The sequence below is a fragment of the Schistocerca gregaria genome, chromosome 3 (assembly GCF_023897955.1).
Source record: "Schistocerca gregaria isolate iqSchGreg1 chromosome 3, iqSchGreg1.2, whole genome shotgun sequence".
NCBI lineage: Eukaryota > Metazoa > Arthropoda > Insecta > Orthoptera > Acrididae > Schistocerca > Schistocerca gregaria.
Genome location: NC_064922.1, coordinates 653,617,796 through 653,639,589, shown reverse-complemented (window position 1 = coordinate 653,639,589; position 21,794 = coordinate 653,617,796). Strand labels below are relative to the sequence as shown.

Here is a 21,794-nt window from a genome sequence, read left to right as displayed (position 1 = left end):
ATCTCTAATGTTATTCAGTCTGTATTTTGAGCAAGCAGTAAAAAAAAAAAAAAAAAAAGTGCGTAGAAATTTGGACAGAAGGTTAACCTTCAGGGAGAATAAATAAAAACTGTGAGGTTTGACAATGACATAATTATAGCATAGACAGCAATGGACTTTGGTGTTGTTGTTGTTGTTGTTGTTGTTGTTGTTATGGTCTTCAGTCCTGAGACTGGTTTGATGCAGCTCTCCATGCTACTCTATCCTGTGCAAGCTTCTTCATCTCCCAGTACCTACTGCAATCTACATGCTTATGAATCTGCTTAGTGTAGTCATCTCTTGGTCTCCCTTTACAATTTTTACCCTCCACGCTGCCCTCTAATACTAAATTAGTGATCCCTTGATGCCTCAGAACATGTCCTACCAACCGATCCCTTCTTCTGGTCAAGTTGTGCCACAAACTTCTCTTCTCTCCAATCCTATTCAATACTTCCTCATTAGTTATGTGATCTACCCATCTAATCTTCAGCATTCTTCTGTAGCACCACATTTGGAAAGCTTCTATTCTCTCCTTGTCCAAACTAGTTATCGTCCATGTTTCACTTCCATACATGGTTACACTCCATACAAATACTTTCAGAAATGACTTCCTGACACTTAAATCTATACTCAATGTTAACAAATTTATCTTCTTCAGAAACGCTTTCCTTGCCACTGCCAGTCTACATTTTATATCCTCTCTACTTCGACCATCATCACTTATTTTGCTCCCCAAATAACAAAACTCCTTTACTACTTTAATTGTCTCATTACATCTACATCTACATCCATACTCCGCAAGCCACCTGACGGTGTGTGGCGGAGGGTAGCCTGAGTACCTCTATCGGTTCTCCCTTCTATTCCAGTCTCGTATTGTACGTGGAAAGAAGGATTGTCGGTATGCTTCCGTGTGGGCTCTAATCTCTCTGATTTTATCCCCACGGTCTCTTCGCGAGATATACGTAGGAGGGAGCAATATACTGCATGACTCTTCGGTGAAGGTATGTTCTCGAAACTTTAACAAAAGCCCGTACCGAGCTACTGAGCGTCTCTCCTGCACAGTCTTCCACTGGAGTTTATCTATCATCTCCGTAACGCTTTCACAATTACTAAATGATCCTGTAACGAAGCGCGCTGCTCTCCGTTGGATCTTCTCTATCTCTTCTATCAACCCTATCTGGTGCGGATCCCACACTGCTGAGCAGTATTCAAGCAGTGGGCAAACAAGCATACTGTAACCTACTTCCTTTATTGTCGGATTGCATTTCCTTAGGATTCTTCCAATGAATCTCAGTCTGGCATCTGCTTTAACGACGATCAACTTTATATGATCATTCCATTTTAAATCACTCCTAATGCATACTCCCAGATAATTTATGGAATTAACTGCTTCCTGTTGCTGACCTGCTATTTTGTAGCTAAATGATAAGGGACCTATCTTTCTATGTATTTGCATCACATTACACTTGTCTACATTGAGATTTAATCGCCATTACGTGCACCATGCGTCAATTCGCTGCAGATCCTCCTGCATTTCAGTACAATTTTCCATTGTTGCAACCTCTCGATACACCACAGCATCATCTGCAAAAAGCCTCAGTGAACTTCCGATGTCATCCACCAGGTCATTTATGTATATTGTGAATAGCAAAGGTCCTACGACACTCCCCTGCAGCACACCTGAAATCACTCTTACTTCGGAAGAATTTTCTCCATTGAGAATGACATGCTGCATTCTGTTATCTAGGAACTCTTCAATCCAATCACACAATTGGTCTGATAGTCCATATGCTCTTACTTTGTTCATTAAACGACTGTGGGGAACTGTATCGAACGCCTTGCGGAAGTCAAGAACACAGCATCTACCTTTGAACCCATGTCTATGGCCCTCTGAGTCTCGTGGACGAATAGCGCGAGCTGGGTTTCACATGACCGTCTTTTTCGAAACCCATGCTGATTCCTACAGAGTAGATTTCTAGTCTCCAGAAAAGACATTATACTCTAACATAATACGTGTTCCAAAATTCTACAACTGATCGACATTAGAGATATAGGTCTATAGTTCTGAACATCTGTTCGACGTCCCTTTTTGAAAACGGGGATGACCTGCGCCCTTTTCCAATCCTTTGGAACGCTTTGCTCTTCTAGAGACCTACGGTACACCGCTGCAAGAAGGGGGGCAAGTTCCTTTGCGTACTCTATATAAAATTGAACTGGTATCCCATCAGGACCAGTGGCCTTTCCTCTTTTGAGCGATTTTAATTGTTTCTCTATCCCTCTGTCGTCTATTTCGATATCTACCACTTTGTCAACTGTGCGACAACCTAGAGAAGGAAGCACAGTGCAGTCTCCCTCTGTGAAACAGCTTTGGAAGAAGATATTTAGTATTTCGGCCATTAGTCTGTCATCCTCTGTTTCACTACCATTTTGGTCACAGAGTGTCTGGACATTTTGTTTTGATCCACCTACCGCTTTGACATAGGACCAAAATTTCTTAGGATTTTCTGCCAAGTCAGTACATAGAACTTTACTTTCGAATTCATTGAAAGCCTCTCGCATAGCCCTCCTCACACTACATTTAGCTTCGCGTAATTTTTGTTTGTCTGCAAGGCTTTGGCTATGTTTATGTTTGCTGTGAAGTTCCCTTTGCTTCCGCAGCAGTTTTCTAACTCGGTTGTTGTACCACGGTGGCTCTTTTCCATCTCTTACGATCTTGTTTGCCACATACTCATCTAACGCATATTGTACGATGGTTTTGAACTTTGTCCACTGATCCTCAACACTATCTGTACTTGAGACAAAACTTTTGTGTTGAGCCGTCAGGTACTCTGTAATATGCTTTTTGTCACTTTTGCTAAACAGAAAAATCTTCCTACCTTTTTTAATATTTCTATTTATGGCTGAAATCATCGATGCAGTAACCGCTTTATGATCACTGATTCCCTGTTCTGCATTAACTGATTCAAATAGTTCGGGTCTATTTGTCACCAGAAGGTCTAATATGTTATCGCCACGAGTCTGTTCTCTGTTTAACTGCTCAGGGTAGTTTTCAGATAAAGCACTTACAAATATTTCACTGGATTCTTTGTCCCTGCCACCCATTATGAACGTTTGTGTCTCCCAGTCTATATCCGGCAAATTAAAATCTCCACCCAGAACTACAACATGGTGGGGAAATCTACTCGAAATACACCCTTGAAAATTGAAATAAGAACACCGTGAATTCATTATCCCAGGGAGGGGAAACTTTATTGACACTTTCCTGCGGTCAGATACATCACATGATCACACTGACAGAACCACAGGCACATAGACACAGGCAACAGAGCATGCACAATGTCGGCACTAGTACAGTGTATATCCACCTTTCGCAGCAATGCAGGCTGCTATTCTCCCATGGAGACGATCGTAGAGATGCTGGATGTAGTCCTGTGGAACAGCTTGCCATGCCATTTCCACCTGGCGCCTCAGTTGGACCAGCATTCGTGCTGGACGTGTAGACCGCGTGAGACGACGCTTCATCCAGTCCCAAACATGCTCAATGGCGGACAGATCCGGAGATCTTGCTGGCCAGGGTAGTTGACTTACACCTTCTAGAGCACGTTGGGTGGCACGGGATACATGCGGACGTGCATTGTCCTGTTGCAACAGCAAGTTCCCTTGCCGGTCTAGGAATGGTAGAACAATGGGTTCGATGACGGTTTGGATGTACCGTGCACTATTCAATGTCCCCTCGACGATCACCAGAGGTTTACGGCCAGTGAGGAACATCACTCCCCACACCATAATGCCGGGTGTTGGCCCTGTGTGCCTCGGTCATACGCAGTCCTGATTGTGGCGCTCACCTGCTCGGCGCCAAACATGCTTATGACCATCATTGGCACCAAGGCAGAAGCGACTCTCATCGCTGAAGACGACACGTCTCCATTCGTCCCTCCATTCATGCCTGTCGCGACACCACTGGAGGCGGGCTGCACGATGTTGGGGCGTGAGCGGAAGACGGCCTAACGGTGTGCGGGACCGTAGCCCAGCTTCATGGAGACGGTTGCGAATGGTCCTCGCCGATACCCCAGGAGCAACAGTGTCCCTAATTTGCTGGGAAGTGGCGGTGCGGTCCCCTGCGGCATTGCGTAGGATCCTACGGTCTTGGCGTGCATCCGTGCGTCGCTCCGGTCCAGTACCAGGTCGACGGGCAAGTGTACCTTCCGCCGACCACTGGCGACAACATCGATGTACTGTGGAAACCTCACGCCCCACGTGTTGAGCAATTCGGCGGTACGTCCACCCGGCCTCCTGCATGCCCACTATATGTCCTTGCTCAAAGTCCGTCAACTGCACATATGGTTCACGTCCACGCTGTCGCGGCATGCTACCAGTGTTAAAGATTGCGATGGAGCTCCGTATGCCACGGCAAACTGGCTGACACTGACGGCGGCGGTGCACAAATGCTGCGCAGCTAGCGCCATTCGACGGCCAACACCGCGGTTCCTGGTGTGTCCGCTGTGCCGTGCATGTGATCATTGCTCTTACAGCCCTCTCGCAGTGTCCGGAGCAAGTACGGTGGGTCTGACACACCGGTGTCAATGTGTTTTTTTTTCCAAATTATTCTTCAGGTGCTGAGCCACAACAGCTGCTGAGCCCGGGGGCCTATAGATACATCCAATTACCATGTCTGAGTCTGCTTTAACCGTGACCTTCACCCAAATCATTTCACAATTCGAATCTCCGTGAATTTCCTTCGATATTATTGCACTTCTTATCGCTATAAACACGCCTCCCCCTTCACTGTCCAGCCTGTCTCTGCGATATACATTCCAATCTGAGTTTAGGATTTCATTACTGTTTACATGTGGTTTCAGCCAACTTTCTGTCCCTAGTACTATATGGGCATTGTGACCGTTTATTAATGAGAGCAGTTCTGGGACCTTTCTATAGATGCTCCTGCAATTTACTATTAGCACATTAATATTGTTATTCCCTGTTGCATTTTGCCTACTCCTGCCTTGCCGCGTCTCAGGAGGCGTCTTGTCGGGCCTAGGGAGGGAATTCTCTAACCTAAAAGAACCCCATGTGCACTCCACACGTACTCCGCTACCCTCGTAGCCGCTTCCGGCGTGTAGTGCACGCCTGACCTATTCCTAATCTAATTCCCTCAGCATCACCCGACTTTATTCGACCACATTCCATTATCCTCGTTTTGATTTTGTTGATGTTCATCTTATATCCTTTCAAGACACTATCCATTCCGTTCAACTGCTCTTCCAAGTCCTTTGCTGTCTCTGACAGAATTACGATGTCATCGGCGAACCTCAAAGTTTTTGTTTCTTCTCCATGGATTTTAATTCCTACTCCGAACTTTTCTTTTGTTTCCTTCACTGCTTGCTCAATATACAGATTGAATAACATCGGGGAGAGACTGCAACCCTGTCTCACTCCCTTCCCAACCACTGCTTCCATTTCATGTCCCTTGATTCTTATAACTGCCATCTGGTTTCTGTACAAATTGTAAATAGCCTTTCGCTCCCTGTATTTTACCCCTGCTACCTTCAGCATTTGAAATAGAGTATTCCAATCAACATTGTCAAAAGCTTTCTCTAATTCTACAAATGCTAGAAACGTAGGTTTGCCCTTCCTTAATCTAGCTTCTAAGATAAGTCGTAGGGACAGTATTGCCTCACGTGTGCCAACATTTCTACGGAATCCAAACTGATCTTCCCCGAGGTTGGCTTCTACTAGTTTTTCCATTCATCTGTAAAGAATTCACGTTAGTATTTTGAAGCTGTGGCTTATTAAACTGATAGTCCGGTAATTTTCACATCTGTCAACACCTGCTTTCTTTGGGATTGGAATTATTATATTCTTCTTGAAGTCTGAGGGTATTTCGCCTGTTTCATACATCTTGCTCACCAGATGGTAGAGTTTTGTCAGGACTGGCTCTCCCAAGGCCGTCAGTAGTTCCAATGGAATGTTGTCTACTCCGGGGGCCTTGTTTCGACTCAGGTCTTTCAGTGCTCTGTCAAACTCTTCACGCAGTATTGTATCTCCCATTTCAGTTTCATCTACATCCTCTTCCATTTCCATAATATTGTCCTCAAGTACATTACCCTTGTATAGACCCTCTATATACTCCTTCCACCTTTCTGCTTTCCCTTCTTTGCTTAGAACTGGGTTTCCATCTGAGCTCTTGGTGTTCATACAAGTGGTTCTCTTATCTCCAAAGGTCTCTCTAATTTTCCTGTAGGCAGTATCTATCTTACCCCTAGTGAGATAAGCCTCTACATCCTTACATTTGTCCTCTAGCCATCCCTGCTTAGCCATTTTGCACTTCCTGTCGATCTCATTTTTGAGACATATGTATTCGTTTTTGCCTGCTTCATTTACTGCATTTTTATATTTTCTCCTTTCATCAATTAAATTCAATATTTTTTCTGTTACCCAATGATTTCTACTAGCCTTCATCTTTTTACCTACTTGATCCTCTGCTGCCTTCACTACTTCATCCCTCAAAGCTACCCATTATTCTCCAACTGTATTTCTTTCCCCCATTCCTCTCAATTGTTCCCTTATGCTCTCCCTGAAACTCTGCACAACCTCTGCTTTAGTAAGTTTATCCAGGTCCCATCTCCTTAAATTCCCACCTTTTTGCAGTTTCTTTAGTTTTAATCTACAGGTCATAACCAATAGATTATGGTCAGAGTCCACATCTGCCCCTGGAAATGTCTTACAATTTAAAACCTGGTTCCTAAATCTCTGTCTTACCATTATATAATCTATCTGAAACCTGTCAGTACCTCCAGGCTTCTTCCATGTATACAGCCTTCTTTTATGGTTCTTGAACCAAGTGTTAGCTATGATTAAGTTGTGCTCCGTGCAAAATTCTACCAGACGGCTTCCTCTTTCATTTCTTAGCCCCAATCCATTTTCACCTAATATGTTTCCTTCTCTCCCTTTTCCTACACTCGAATTCCAGTCACCCATGACTATTAAATTTTTGTCTTCCTTCACTATCTGAATAATTTCTTTTATTTCACCATACATTTCATCAATTTATTCATTATCTGCAGAGCTAGTTGGCATATAAATTTATACTACTGTAGTAGGCGTGGGCTTCGTATCTATCTTGGCCACAATAATGCGTTCACTATGCTGTTTGTAGTAGCTTACCCGCATTCCTATTTTCCTATTCATTATTAAATCTACTCCTGCATTACCCCTATTTGATTGTGTGTTTATAACCCTGTAGTCACCTGACCAGAAGTCTTGTTCCTCCTGCCAATGAACTACACTAATTCCCACTATATCTAACTTTAACCTATCCATTTCCCTTTTTAAATTTTCTAACCTACCTGCCCGATTAAGGGATCTGACATTCCACGCTCCGAACCGTAGAATGCCAGTTTTCTTTCTCCTGATAACAAAGTCCTCTTGAGTAGTCCCCGTCCGGAGATCCGATTGGAGGACTATTTTACCTCCGGAATATTTTACCCAAGAGGACGCCATCATCATTTAATCATACAGTAAAGCTGCATGCCCTCGGGAAAGGTTACGGCCGTAGTTTCCCCTTGCTTTCAGCCGTTCGCAGTACCAGCACAAGGTAGTACCTTGAAAAGAGGTACTAAGATGAGAATCAGGTGAAGTTAAAAAAAGGGGGTGCAGTAAATTAATTGAGGCAATGCTGAGGAAATTAGAAAATGACACACTAAAACTAATAAATAAGCTTTGTAACTTGGGCGGCAAAATAACTGATGATGGCTAAAGTAGAGAAGATATAAAATGCAGACTGGAAATAACAAGATAAGAACTTACAAAAGAAATCTGTTGACGCTGAATATAAATAAATGTCAACTATTATTTCTCTAGGTATTTGTCTGGGGTTTAGCCATGTGCAGAAGTGGAACATGGACAATAAACAGTTCACACAAGAAGATTATAGAAGCTCTTCAAATGGAGATTAGTTTGAGATATAAAATTGAGGAGAAAAGAATTTATGGCACAGTTCATGGGACACATCCTGAAGTCTTAAGAAACTGTCAAAATGGAAACAAAAGGAAACATGGTGGGTAAAATTGAAGAGGTAGTAGTTACGTAGAGATGAATAGCCTTGCACAAGGCAGATTAGCAGACACAGCTGGATAACCTCAGTCTTCAATCGGGGAAGGGGGGGGGGGGATATTTGGGGGGAGGTAGGGGGGGGGGGGGTACCAAACTGCTAGGTCATTAATCCATCATTCCAATTAAAATAATTCCACAAGGATGGGAGTAAAATAATTGAGACATACACACACAGCTAGGAAAAAGGAGAAAACCTCAGACAGAAAGGCAACAAACACTAAAATGGACAAAACCGGACAAGAAAACCAGACACACACAAGAAACATGTACAAGAGATGAAAACAAGAGAGCAGATTACCACAGCTGGCTGACCATGAGAATAAAAAGGAGAAGCCAGCCACCCTGCAACACATTAAAACCTCCACCCTAAAAGCACTAGGGTGGAGGACACAGAGGGACAAAGGACATGCGCTAAAACTTAAGCAAATGATAAAACCCACCCTCATGAATAAAACGTAAAACTAAACCTACTGTTGAGGCATTATTGCTCAACACCAAAGGTAGGGTACTGAGAAAGTTAAAAAGTGAGCAGTCCAGCAAAAGGTGGACGACCGTCATTTGTGAGCCACAGTGACACCGAGGTGGGACCTCGCGACAGAGAAGGTAACCATGCCACAGTGGTGCACTTGGTCAAATAAATGCAACATTGAGGGTGCCGCCGAACTATAAGCCAGACTCCTATAGTCAAGGCAGGATTGAACAAGGGCTCTGTAGAGCTGCAGCAGTGTAGAGTGATCTGCAGACCAGTAGATGTTGCGCAAGCAGTGGAGCACATTGAGACGCTGCCAGCACCTCTGCTTAAGCTGATGAAAGTGAGGTAGCCAAGTCCATCAGGCATCAAAAATCAGTCCCAAGAATCGTTAGGTCTCCACTACAGTGAGTGGATCATTGTTAAGGTAAAGTTCTGGTTCAGGATGAACGGAGCGACGCCAACAGAAATGCATGATACACGACTTCACGGCTGAAAACTGGAAGTCGTAGGCAAAGAGCTCATGACTGCACCTTGTGAATGGTTCCCTGTAGGTGCTGCTCAGCAACTCCAGTAATGGAGCAGCAGTACAAAATGTGGAAGTCATCTGCATACAGAGAAGGTGAGACAGATGGCCCTACAGCTCCTGCTAGAACTTTAATAGCCACTACAAATAGAGAGAGACTGAATACGCAGGCCTGTGGAACGCCGTTCTCCTGAACATGGGGGAAACTATGGGAGGCACCAACTTGGACATGGAAAGTACAGAGCAGCAGGAAACTTTGGGTAAAAGTCTAAAAATCAGGAGCGAGCCCCAAAGACCCCGCTCATACAATGTGGCAATAATGTCGCCAGGTTGTGTCGTATGCTTTATGTAAAAAAAATAGAGAGAGAGAGAGAGAGAGAGAGAGAGAGAGAGAGAGAGAGAGAGAGAGAGGAGGAGGAGGAGGAGAAGAAGAAGAAGAAGAAGAAGAAGAAAGAAAAAAAGAAAGATGTTGATGTCTGGAAAGGGCTGTTCAGATGGCAGATGTGAGGTTTACAAGATTATCAGTGGTAGAGAAACCCTGGCGGAAGCCTCTCTGACATGGAGCCAGTAGGCCACGTAACTCCAGGACCCAACCCAAAAACCAACACACCATACATTCCGGCAACTTACAAAGAACATTGGTCAGGTTGATGGGCCAATAGCTATGCACCTCAAGTGGGTTTTGACTGAGTTTGAGCACTGGAATGATAGTGCTCTCGCACCATTGCGATGGAATGATGCCATATTACCAGATAGCATTGAAGATGACTAGGAGATGTTGCTTGTAGTCAGACGAGAGATGTTTAATCATCTGACTGTGGATCCAGTCAGGCCAGGAGCTGTGTCAGGGCAATGCACAAGTGCGCTGAGGAGCTCCCGTACTGTAAATGTGGTGTTACAGGGTTCACTGTGACATGTAGTGTGTAGTGAAGAAGAGGACTTCCCTTTCTATCTGCTGTTTGGGGGTATGAAAGGCTAGAGGATAGTTCTCCAACGCAGCGGCTTGAGCATAGTGCTCGGCATAATGTTCAGCGAAGTACTTGGCAATCGCGTTTGCGTCGGTTGATAACAGACCACTGATGTTAATGCCAGGGACTCCTGTTGGGGTCTGGTACAGAAAAAAAGTCTGACCTTCGTCCAGACTTGGGATGTATAGCACCCAACGGTCAACACGAATGTCTCCCAACACTCCTGTTTCCGTTGTTTTATAAGGTGGTGAATGCGGGCAGGGAGCGGCTTACAGGCTATTAGGTGCTCTAGGGAAGGGTGCCGCTTACGTCACTGTAGAGCTCGCCGACGCTCTATATTTGCCTCTGTAACTTCCGACGACCACCAAAGGACTATCTTTCACCACGAGAACCCTAAAGAATAAGGGATCACATTTTCTGCCACAGAAACTATCGTTGTAGTGACCTGCTCATCGATAACATCGAGGGCACCATCTGGGGGAGATTCAGCGGTGACAGCAGAGGTAAAGGCTTCCCAGTCTGCCTTGCTTAAGGCCCATCTGGGTAGGCGTCCATGGGCATGATGCCGGAGGAGTCATCGGAAGATAGGGAAGTGGTCCCTACCATACAGGACATCATGTGCTCTCCAGTGGATAGATAGAAGAAGGCCAATACTGCAAACCGAGAGATCAATGGCCGAATATGTACCATGTGGCACACTGAAATTTGTGGGGCACCTGTATTAAGATGCAGAGATCGAGTAGTGACAGTAAATTTTTGACCTCCCTACCTCAGCCAGTAAGCATGGCACCCCCCAAAAGGGGTGTTAATATTGCCCAAAAGTAGGAAAGGTTTAGGGAGTTGATCAATCAGCGCAGACAATAAATTTAGTGGTACTGCACCATCTGGTGTAAGATATACATTGCAGACAGTTATTTCCTGCATCGTCCTTATCCTGACAGCCACAGCTTCAAGAGGGGTTTGAAGGGGCACAGATTCACTACATACTGAGTTCAGGACATAGAAGCAAACTCCATCTGATAATTGATTATAGTCACTATGGTTCCTGTAACATCCCTTACAGCCATGGAGGGAAGGGGTCTGCATTGCCGGGAACCAGGTTTCCTGGATGGCAATGCAGAAAACAGGTGTAAAGCTTAACAGTTGCCGTAGCTCAGCCAGGTGGTGGAAAAAACCACTGCAATTCCACTGGAGGATTATGTTATCGTGAGACTAGGAAGGCATGAAACACTCAATGTGGCAGTCTATGCCTCAGGGGCACCTGCTGCTACCAATGAGTACCTGTGCGATCGACATCCACTTTGTCTGAAGGCCCAGTGAGATCTAGGTCCTCAGTGGATGCCAGAATCTCCATCTCATCCTCAGACACAGAGCTCGTAGGTAGTGGTGGTGTGCGTGCCACCACAGTGCCTTGGTTCTTGGGGGTCTTTTTCTTTTTACGTTTCTCTCACTGCTCCTTAGGTTTGTCCAGCTGGGAGGGCTTCACTGATTCAGTCTCGGGGACTGAGAAGGACCGTGAAGCCGAATGACCAGCTACCTGTGGTTGCTTCTGCCATTGGCAGTTGTCAGCTTTGCCACTGGTAGGAACCTGGCAAGAAAGTGACCCAAGGGATCCCTTTCTGGTGAGAGGAGCCAAAGACGACTATGTTTCTCCAGTTGAGAAGTGGGGAACGACGTCCTTGATGGTTGGGGGTGTTGCTCCTGAAACAGGTTGTGCAGGAGCAACAGGGAGGGAAGTGCCCCCAACATCAAGGGCGCAGGTGGAGTCTGATGGCTCTGAGAGCCAACTGTGCACAGCGGAACGGAGGATGCTAGAGCCGTTGTTGTAGCGGTGGCGTAGGTTGACATCAATGCACAGGATGTAGCCTCTCATATTTTCTCTTAGCCTCAGTGTGGGTCAGTTGTATTCCATTATTTTTCTTTCTTTCTGGAGAATCCTGCAGTCTGGAGGGAAAGGCAAATGGTGCTCTCTGCATTTGACACAGACGGGAGCAGGTCACAGGGAGTATTGGGATTTGAAGGATGTCCACAATCCCGACAGGTGATGCTGGAAGTACAGCGGGAAGATGTATGGCTGAACTTCCAGCACTTAAGCACCACATCGAGGGAGGGGTATACGGCTTTACATCACAGTGGTAGACCATCACCTTGACCACCTCAGGTAATGTGTCACCCTCATAGGCTAAGATAAAGGTACTGGTGGACACACCGGACGAAATGGATGCCTCACAGCTCTAAATTGGTGCACAGCTCAGTGGCTGACTGCAAAAGAAGGTCCCTGAGGAATATGATACCCTGGGCCATATTTAAGCTCTTATGGGGTGTGATGATGATCATGAGGCCCAGAAAATATTAGATACAGGCTCCCACGTAGATGCTATTTTCCTTGACTTCCGGAAGGCTTTCGATACAGTTCCACACTGTCGCCTGATAAACAAAGTAAGAGCCTACGGAATATCAGACCAGCTGAGTGACTGGATTGAAGAGTTTTTAGCAAACAGAACACAGCATGTTGTTATCAATGGAGAGACGTCTACAAACGTTGGAGTAACTTCTGGCGTGCCGCAGGGGTGTGTTATGGGACCATTGCTTTTCACAATATATATATAAATGACCTAGTAGATAGTGTCGGAAGTTTCCTGTGGCTTTTCGCGGATGATGCTGTAGGGTACAGAGAAGTTGCAGCATTAGAAAATTGCAGCGAAATGCAGGAAGATCTGCAGCGGATAGGCACATGACCCTTTAACATAGACAAATGTAATGTATTGCGAATACATAGAAAGAAGGATCCTTTATTGTATGATTATATGATAGCGGAACAAACACTGTTAGCAGTTACATCTGTAAAATATCTGGGAGTATGCGTGCGGAACGATTTGAAGTGGAATGATCCTATAAAATTATTTATTGGTAAGGCGGGTACCAGGTTGAGACTCATTGGTAGAGTCCTTATAAAATGTAGTCCATCAACAAAGGAGGTGGCTTACAAAACACTCGTTCGACCTATACTTGAGTATTGCTCATCAGTGTGGGATCTGTACCAGATCGGATTGACAGAGGAGACAGAGAAGATCCAAAGAAGAGCGGCGCGTTTCGTCACAGGGTTATTTCGTAACCGTGATAGCGTTACGGAGATGTTTAGCAAACTCAAGTGGCAGACTCTGCAAGAGAGGCAGTCTGCATCGTGGTGTAGATTGCTCGCCAGATTTCAAGAGGATGCGTTTCTGGATGAGGTATCGAATATATTGCTTCCCCCTACTTCACAAATGTAAAATTAGAGAGATTCAAGTGCACACGGAGGCTTTCAGACAGTCGTTCTTCCCGCGAACCATACACGACTGGAACAGAAAAGGGAGGTAATGACAGTGGCACGTAAAGTGCCCTCTGCCACACACCACTGGGTGGCTTGCGGAGTATAAATGTAGATGTAGATGTAAACAGAAACATCCCCCAGCTTGTCACAGTGACTGGGCAGAGGATGCTGTTTTGATCCAGAATGACCCTGACTGCATTTTGGACAAGCCCTCCACCTCCCCAAACTTGTCCTCTAAATTCTCCACAAAAACCTGACGTTTCACTGACAAAAAAGATTCCCCATCAATTGTCATACATACGAGCTACCGGGGTGAATGAGCTTCACTGCCATTCTTAGCCGGTCATTTCTCTCATGATGTGGCTGGGGGAGGGGGAGGGGGGGTGGCAATTTGGGGTCATATTTCTTAGCATTGAAGTTAGACCTTGATCATTTAGAGTGTTTGACCACCAGCAAGAGATAATGTACTACACTTTATGGCGTGTCATCCGCCCTGATGCCACCCACTCTGACCAGGGGCCCTCCCCATGGACACCACCCAGCCACAGGTAGGGCCGCCTGGCAGTATTGCCACTGCCAGGAGTCCTGATGCCCCAGGGTGACAGGCATCTACTCCTTGGCATACGTGGAGAGTTAATGGCGTAGGCATCAGCAGAGCAATCCCTGTGTGGTCAGGGGGCTACGAACAATGGGGTACACGGCGGCCCCATCAGAACGGACTGGCTACCGTGCTGGATATCACGCGCAAACAATCTAAGAAGTCCACTATCATTGACAGTACAGAAAGCAATACTGCACAGAGGATGGAGGAAAACGCACCCAGTATGGAGGGAAATGCACCAACAACTGAACAGCTGGAGAATGAGTGGAGGTGCAGCTCCACATCGATGAAGGATGCAAGAATTCTCAGTGCATGATGGACACTGTGCACCATGTAAGGCACCCTTGCCCAATTGGCTCACTCTTTAGGAAAACTGTGAAAAATGGAGAGCAAACCCTAGAGGGGACTGTCACAAAATCCGAAACGTGTAAGACTCCTTTTAGTCGCCTCTTATGACATGCAGGAATACCTCGGGCCTATTCTAACCCCCAGACTCACAGAGGGGTCAGGATATGTGGCTATGGAAATAGAGAAATCATTAAACAAATGTTGGCTGAAGAACCTGGGACAGAACCCAACTGGCAATACATAAAAAAGTGGCCACCAAAGCCTCAATGATTTTCTGAAAGCTGTTCTTCACTTCACATGGTGATGTGTGTATTTCCAAAATTTTTGTGGCCATTTATGTTTACTTAATATGTGCACATATTTTTTCCTCCTCCATTTTCTCCCTGTGAAGCAGTAGTTGTAACTTTTTTAAAGTATAAATCATACAATAGAAACTCCAGGTTGGAGTGGCCATAAGCTTAACTTATGCTTAAGTGACTTTTAGTAGTGCCTGTTTGCAACTTATCATCTCTTTAAAGTAAGGTGCAATCTATCTGTTGATGTTTATTTGCATTTTCCAATACACCAATAACCAGCCCAGCCATCATTTGCTTATGCTTCAGTAACACATTTTTCTCTTTTGTAGTGTATGTACTAATCACTTTTCTATATCTTTCCATTCTGTTCTGCTCAGTAGCACGAACCAGTTTTGTCACTCTTGAGCATTGTTTTCTTAAAAAAAATTCACTGCTTTCTACATAACCATCAGCTTTACGAATATTATTTGCAATCCAGCCTTGTCCAAACACAGTGTGAGAGCCTTTTATTATCTGAACACTTCACACAAATTTCATCCAGCTTTTTTAAGAAAATAAATAAATAAATAAAAAATATGGGCCACAATCTCTACTATATTATTTTTTACCATACCAGGCCACCAGCCACTAATCTAATTTCATGAACATCGCCAGAATTTCAATTGGAGGATAGGTTGTCTGGAGAGATCAGAAACCAGAGCTTAAAAAAAAAAAATACTACTCCTGAACAGGCCATGAAGGCCCAACAGAACTGACTGGCTGCCATGTCATCCTCAGCCCATAGGCGTCTCTGGGTGCAAATATGATATGGAGGGGCATGTGGTCAGCACACTGCTCTCCCGGCCGTATGTCAATTTCCAAGACCAGAGCTGCTACTTCGGAATCAAGTAGCTCCTCAGTTTGCCTCACAAGGGCTGAGTGCACCCCATTTGCCAACAGTGCTCCGCAGACCAGACAGTCACCCATCCAAGTGCTAACCCAGCCTGACAGTGCTTCACTTCAGTGATCTGACGAGAACTGGTGTTACCACTGCGGTAAGGCCGTTGTCGGCTTAGTGCTTAAAAACAGTTTAGTTTCTATAACTGTTGCATTCAGTCACGTTGGAGTACAACAGGTAGTCATATTACGCACATTAATATTTATTAAAAGAAAAACAGCATACACCATTAAAGCAAAGAAACTACCTATACTTTTTAACAGAACAAAAGCTTCTTGACTTTTTGGCTAATGGAAATGTCAAAGATAATTCAGTGACAAAAATGAAACAGAAGAAGGAGCTGTTGTCCATTAGTTTAAACCTCGACACCGCAGTCTCTTTTCATAACATTTTCTAATGATGATTTTCATGACTATTCTGATTCACTGGCTTTGTTAACAAGTTAGCTTAATTTTTTATCTCTCAAAATGTATTGAATGTCAACTGTTCCAGCTATTACTTATTTCCACATGGAACTGTGTTTTGTGGCAGTACGTTTTGTTCTTGATTTATCTACCTAATTCTTCAAAGACTGAATTTATTGATTCAGTGCAGCTATCCATTCAGCTGCCGCATCAGAATTAAATGCTTTGCGATACAGTATTGTTTCAACACTGTTCCTTCATAGCACAACATTTGCACTACTTCCGTATAATTTTCTCTTTGGAACAAAATGTCATTGGATGACAGACAAATCTAATTTTTCTTCATTACATCCTTTCTTGGCCTGTGTTGATTTCATGAAGTTTGAGCATGTTCCAAATGGTTCTGATTACCTTCATTTAATAAAGGTTTTTTTTCTAAATTTTCCTCCTGATCTGGGAAACCATAAAATTCCACTTCAGTGCTTGAATTTTCTGTTTCACTTCACATTTGATCTTCAGTACTTGGAAATAATAATGTTCTTTCACTGTACAGTTCAATAAGCTCCTTCTGTTCTCTATTTTCTGTTGAACACTTGCCACACAAAAATTCTGTGAATAAACAGTCCATAGATTCCCTAACCCGTTTCATTTTTGGCATGGAGATCTTGTTTCTGCTGCCATATAGAGTGTATCCAACAAGAATGCCTTTTCACACCTTTGTGAATAATTTAGACCAATGGCTTTGTAATGGTATGTGAATGAAAACTTTGCATCCTGTCACACGTAAATATCATACACTATGCTTTCTACCTGCTCACAATTTGTAAGGTCTTTTTCGTTATATGGCTATTTACAACAATGTCTTTTATGTAAACCACAGAATACATTAGCTGAGTCTAAGGACACTCTGGTACATTGCTTCCTAGCAAATTAATGTTCTAAAGAGATGTTCTGTTACAGAATTACGCTGTGGTGTAGAAGTCATCGCTACTTTACGCCCCATTCCTTCAGATTAGATTCAGATGAGCATCATCATTTGATCATTGCTGATGTGCTATTCCAATATCAGAGAGCCTTGGCAATACTTGTGTGAGCTTAGCAGGGAAATAGCAATGGGTTGAGGCATGAATTAGAATTTCTGTCTGTGAGGGAGACGTGTACTAGGGTAGTCCATGCAGCTCTTGTATCTGTATTGCCAGCAAGGCGTAATTGTTTGTGCACCTCCCTAGGAATCAGGAGACCTGTGTTTGAAACCTGGTGCTGGTTCAAATTTTAATTCTTTGCTTTGATTTACATCATTATCATATAGAGGTGCTCTTTAAGAGTAGTATAATTGCACTGAACACTGACAATTTGATACCCGATTCCAGGGCAACTCATCGCATAATTCCAAATGAAAATTATTTTTTAGATGCTGAAAAAAATATTTAATTTGAAAACATAACTTAAGCTGAATGAAATTTTCACTTCACAGAGGAGTGTGCGTTGATATGAAACTTCCTGGAAGATTAAAAATGTGTGCGGACTAATACTTTAACTCGGGACCTTTGTCTTTCACGGGCAAGTGCTCTACCATCTGAGCTACCCAAGCACGACTCATGACTCCTCATCACAGCTCTCTAATTCTGTCAGTAACTTGTCTCCTACCTTCCAAACTTTGCAGAAGCTCTTCTGCGAAACTGGCAGAAGTAGCACTCCTAGAAGAAAGTATATTGCGGTAACATGGCTTTGCCACAGCCTGGGGGATGTTTCCAGAATGAAATTTTCACTCTGCAGTGGAGTGTGCGCTGATGTGAAACTTCCTGGTAGATTAAAACTGTGTTCCAGACCGAGACTCGAACTTGGGACCTTTGACTTCTGCAGGCAAGTGCTCTACCATCTGAGCTACCCAAGCATGACATACACAGCTTTCGCAAAACAGCTTCTGTGAAGTTTGGAGGGTAAAAGACTAGGCACTGGCAGAAGTAAAGCTGTGGGTATGGGTCATATGTTGGGTAACTCAGATGGTAGAGCACTTGCCCGTGAAAGGCAAAGGCTGTGAGTTCGAGTCGCAGTCCAGCACACAGTTTTAATCTGCCAGGAAGGTTCATAACTTTAGCTGATGGGAGAAAAACAGACGACATGGGGAAAGGTACAGTAAGAGTGGAGATGATTAACAATGAATGTTTGGCTGAAGGATTTGTAGCTAAAAATATGCAATTAGTGGCTGAGATAAACCATTCAATCTTTTCTGTGGACGATGCAAGCAGATATATATGAACTGTTTCTGAAAAAATGAGGATGAAGTATTTGAAGAATACAAGAAATGGAAGATTCAAAGATTCAAGGGGGAAAACAGAAAAAACATATATTTGAATGGTATCCACACTGACAATGGCCTCGAACTGTGTGACAGGATGTGAGGTTTTCATTCACACACTCAAGCAAAGACATTGTTCTAAATTAGCCACAAAGGTAGAAAAAGGCATTCTTGTTGGATACTCTCTAGATAGCAGTGGAAACAAGATCTCTACACCAAAAATGAAACAGGTTGTGGAATCTATGGAACGTACATTCACAGAATTTTTGAATGGCAAATGTTCAACTGAAAATAGAGAACAGAAAGAGCTTATTGCACTGTACAATGAAGGAACATTATTATTTACAAGTATTGAAAATGAAATCTGAAGTGAAAGAGAAGATTCAAGCACTGAAGTGGAATTTTATGGTTTCTCAGATCAGGGAAAAATTTAGAAAAAATCCCTTTATTAAATGAAGGTAATCAGACCCTTCTAGACCATGCTCAAACTTCATGAAATCAATGCAGGCCAAGAAAGAATATAATGAAAGAGAAAAATAGATTTGACTTCATCCAATGACACTTTGTTCCAACAGGAAAGCTTATATGGAAGAAGCACGAATATTGTGCAAGGAAGAACCATGATGAAACTTTATTGTATCACAAATCATTTAATTCTGATGAGACAGATGAATGACTAGCTGCGTTGAATTAAATTCAATCTTTGAAGAATTAGATAGATAAATCAAGAACAAAACATAGTGCCATAAAACAAAATTTCATCAGGCAGTATGTAATAGATGGCACAATTGACATTCAATACATTTTCAGAGATAAGAAATTAAGTAAACTTGTTAACAAATCCAGTGAATCAGAATATTCATGAAAATCATCAGAAGAAAATGTTACAAAATGAGACTACTGCAAAATAACACACATTATTAGAGTTTACTTTCATATATCATTTCATTTGGGCAGTGGTAGCAGGGGTTGGGTGGTGTGGGAAGGTCATGTTGAGAATTAAACAAATGGACAACAGCTCCTTCATTTATTTCATTTTTATGACTGGATTTTCTTTGACACTGCAGTTACTCAAGAAGTCAAGAAGCTTTTGTTCTGTTAACGGTGTTTTAATGATGTAGGCTGTTTTTCTTTTAATAACTGTTAATGTGTGTAATCTGACTGCCTTTTCTGCTCCAACATGACTGAATGCAACAGTGATAGAAAATAATAGACAACATACTGGTTACCATGTTATAACAACAGAATGCAGGGCATCACACTGGGAATAAAGAAATAGTAAGTAAACAAGTAAACCTGTAGGTGAATGGCATACTTAAATGATGAATGTCCCTGAGTAAAATTTTGTCCAGAAGTTACCGTAATGTCACATGTTAATATAAGGCAATGAGAGACTATAGGGAATTTCATACAGACTCCGTTCTGTCTAACCCATCCTGTCAGGGAGTTTCTGAACTTTTTAAGTGTCATATGATAACAGCTGTGGACCACAACTTACAGCAGCTGAACTCATAGTAAAACTGACAGTCCCTTTGGATTTTGCATCAGACTGCCATGTTGTAAGCTGATAGTATAACATGGAAATTTACAGTAAAAGGTCATTGATTAGAATTTCATCAAGATTTTAGTAACATTTAGCTAGAATTCGAAAGTAACAATCTTGAGAACAGATTATAAACAGAAGGAAAGGAACAGAAAGGTGAAACGGGCAAACAGCACACAACCAAGATGCACAAAAATTTAGGGAATTAACAGCACCTCCAGTGTTAATGTATTGTCTTCACAAAGTGGTAATGTACTACATGGAAGAGTTTGAGGGCATTTGATAGAATGGAGTTGTCAGGGAAAGTCAATGTACTAATCCAAGTACATCAACTACTAATCTATGTACATCAATTGAATCTACAACTTTTGTGTTCCAGAGAACAGTTTGTTATTTCCTGTATTCATCTCACTTTAAAATTTTCCTCATATAATTTTGAAACTTTCCACTTGTTTATCTCCAGTGAAAATTATTTCCTCTAAAATATTGTGACTATCGACCTATGTCTCAGACTGCTTTCTTGTATACCAATGGTTATTGTCAGTAGTAGTAGTAGTAGTAATAATAATAATAATAATAATAATAATAATAATAATAATAATAACAACAACAAAAAAGCCCTTTGATTGTTAACATTGGCCAATTACGATGACCGATGTGCCCATATCAAGTCAAAATATGTCAGTGTTCAGATAGGATAGGAGAACTACCAATACCTAGGCAGTATATAGACCCTTAACCAAAATCTCTTACTGGAATGATATCTTTCTCTGCACTTCATCATTCTAAATAAATGAGCATTGCATTCCCCCAAATCAAATTCTCCCACATTTAACTCCCCTGGTATCTGAATCCCACAATCTCCACACTTTAAGAAAGTTTCCTGCTTTTGTCTGTTGGAAAAAAAATTTCCTTACTGCTTATTTCTTATGGTGAGTAAAATGTATTTATATATCTTTATTGGCATTTGATGCTTTCTTGGACATATCACAGTCAATAAATATTAAAGAAACATAGCACTATTCATCCCCTTAAATGAACAGTGTGTGCATGCTATACTACTAACAGTAAATAATGTCAGGTATCTAACAAGCACACTGTATTTTTAGTGGCAAATGGCATAAATTTCTACTCCAACTCTGCAATACTTGGCAAAATGCACAGATACAATTGGAAACAGAGTCATGCTGTTCTAAACATCAGTACCATATCTAAACCTACAGGAAAGGTTGCCAATGGGTATTGATAAAATACCATCTAATCCTAGACATAAAGAAATGCACAAACAATGTAAGTTATATATTTACCAGTATTCATGAAAGTCAAATGTAACATATGTAAGTTGTGGATTATTTAACAATAATATGTGATTAGTGTATGCATCCCATATGATCTTCTCCTTTCCATATTGCTCAACAAGATTGATTATGCATACTGGTCCATAAACAGAAACCTCTTCAGAAAAATGCTTTTCAAAAGCACTTTGAGTTTCGGCCTCACCTGTAATATTCAGATGGAACAAGAACAGTTAGCATAGCAGAAAGAAATGTGTTTTTCTCTAAAGCTATGTGTAACAGCACTCTGAAAATAATTATAAATTTACAATGGTCAGTTCCACACATCACAAAAATAAAGAACTATTACCAAAGTGTCCTGTAACAAAGTGAAAAGATAAAGAGAACTTATGTTATATGATTTTTTTAAATAAAACTACTTTCGACCTTTTCAATCTGAGCCTTTCTGGTGTATTATTCGTTAGATTTTCTGCTGTCTCCAACAACTCAAATGGCACTTTTTAAGAGAAACAATTTCTAATGAAACGGTTTCTAAAAATATGAATAAATAAACCAGTACCACTGTTATCTACCTTTGTTGTACACATGCACTGTGCTTCTGTATGTAGTTGGAGCTGTGAGAATAAAAGAAGATGAATGGAATACATAAACTCAAGTCAATCATC

General features: G+C 42.4%; 1 protein-coding gene across 1 annotated transcript in view; it reads right to left on the bottom strand.

The window, feature by feature from the left end:
* The window catches only part of LOC126356113 (phosphatidylinositide phosphatase SAC2), a 374,100-nt gene that overhangs the window by 230,853 nt on the left and 121,453 nt on the right, over positions 1 to 21,794 (bottom strand). The window contains exon 6 of the mRNA XM_050006814.1: positions 21,142 to 21,334. Coding sequence (XP_049862771.1) covers positions 21,142 to 21,334 — 193 coding nt within the window. The remainder of the gene's footprint in view (positions 1 to 21,141; positions 21,335 to 21,794) is intronic.